General features: G+C 33.0%; 1 protein-coding gene across 1 annotated transcript in view; it reads right to left on the bottom strand.

Annotated features, from left to right (window-relative positions):
* Window positions 1–927: 927 nt before the first annotated feature.
* Window positions 928–1,770, bottom strand: part of NTS (neurotensin) — a 14,170-nt gene continuing 13,327 nt past the window's right edge. Inside the window, exon 4 of the mRNA XM_040596380.1 lies at window positions 928–1,299. Coding sequence (XP_040452314.1) covers window positions 1,153–1,299 — 147 coding nt within the window. The 3' untranslated portion in view covers window positions 928–1,152. The remainder of the gene's footprint in view (window positions 1,300–1,770) is intronic.

Below are 1,770 nucleotides of genomic sequence, written 5' to 3'. Positions count from 1 at the left end.
CAGCTCTTTCAGACTGTCTTCCTCTAGATTGGAACCCAGGATCTTTGAGATCCCAAGTCTCATGTACACATCACAGACAGAGCTAGAAAATGTCTAAGTTTCAGGTGGCATTTGACTCTTCATTGCTTGAAAACAATTTTTTCCATGTTGGGAGTTTCCCTTTACATCAGCTTCCAAGTCTGTCTTTACCCCTGAAAACTGCCTGTTGTAATTAAGAATTTGTAGAGGGAGGGAAAGGAAATGCCTTTTAATTTTTAAGTTGAAGATGTTCTAATTCCTCTTTCAAATATTTCTCCCAAGTTTCTCGTATAACTGGGTTAGTATTTTCACTTCAAGAATGACAGCACAAGAGCCTGAATCAGCTTTTATTTTTTGTCTTTATTTTTTTTTTTCCTGAGCATTCATAGATTAGGTAAACACTGTAAATTCTTTTACTGATTTAATAAACTGTTTTCCTTATTTAGTCGGTGATACACAAGACTCTGAAGCACATCTGGGTTTGCTCTCACTAGCATATCTTGTTAAGTCTCATTTATGCATTGTTTTATTAAATTATGACTCTTCAGTGGCAAAGTAGGGTGTCAAGAACTTAACATTCATTTACAAGCAGGCTATTTAAAATATGAATTTTGAAACTGCCACTTAATAGTTAGCTGGTAGTATTTCCCCTCCTTCCTTCCTTAGATCAAATCCCTAATAAATTAAACTGGCCAATACATAAAATACTGTGGCAGTCCTGACTAGTGTATTATACAAAAATTTGCAACCATATACATGTTTGAAGTGTTGCATTAAGAAATTGTAAGATTCTCAATAGGGTTTATAGACAATATCAATTTACTTGGTGTATGTTGGTGTGCTTTATAAAATAGGAAAAGACTACAATATTGTTGGAAATATGTTGAAATCTCAGTTTGGTACAATACATCATGCTTAAAAACTAGATTTATTTGCAAATGTATTGGTCCAATTAATCTCAAGTAGGAAAAAATCACAATCAAGAAACAGCAATTGAAAAAAGACACAGTTATGTTATCATCTTGATGATTTTCCATAGTATATTTTCACACAAGTATGATTTTAGATTTAAATAAGATAACCATAATGCACAGTTACCTATAAACTAAATACACATTGTTTTCTTCTGCTTCATCAGTAATATGAACTTCTCTTGAGTATGTATGGTCTTCTAGCTTTGTTCACATGTAGCTGTCGTTTCAGAATATAGGGGTTTTTTCTTTTTATTATTTCCTTGTCTTGGCTTGAGTTCTCTAGATCAAAAGCATCTTGCAGAAGTAACTGTAGGATGCAAGAAGAGACACAATATTATCAGCTTTTTTTGGTAATGAAGATTATAAATTCCTAGAAAGTTTTATAAAACTTTAACATCTGCCACCAAGAAGAACCTTTACCATAACAGTTGCAGGGTTAAAAAAAACACAAAAAAGGAAGGTTAAAAAAAAAAAAAAGAAGCCTGAAACTTAAGACACAAAACTAAGATCAGGCTAAAGATGAGCTGAATCCTATGGAAGTGTTGTTTAAATTCCACTGAAACAAGTGAGAACATTGGTTTTGACTAGAGAGAAAGGCTGGTATGTTCTCCTGGAAGTAAAGCTCAAATTGACTGAAAACTTCCTAATGATTGACACTCTGTAATCACTCATTTAGACTAAACACCTCCTAAAACACCCACTGCTTGCTGGTTTCAGCTTTTAAGCAATATTTTTATCTGCAACTTCCTACAGCTAAAAAATTTAAATGTGTAACAAA

The sequence above is a fragment of the Falco naumanni genome, chromosome 5 (genome assembly GCF_017639655.2).
Source record: "Falco naumanni isolate bFalNau1 chromosome 5, bFalNau1.pat, whole genome shotgun sequence".
Lineage (NCBI taxonomy): Eukaryota > Metazoa > Chordata > Aves > Falconiformes > Falconidae > Falco > Falco naumanni.
Note: the sequence above shows the minus strand (reverse complement) of the source record. Positions and strands in the feature narration are given on the sequence as shown.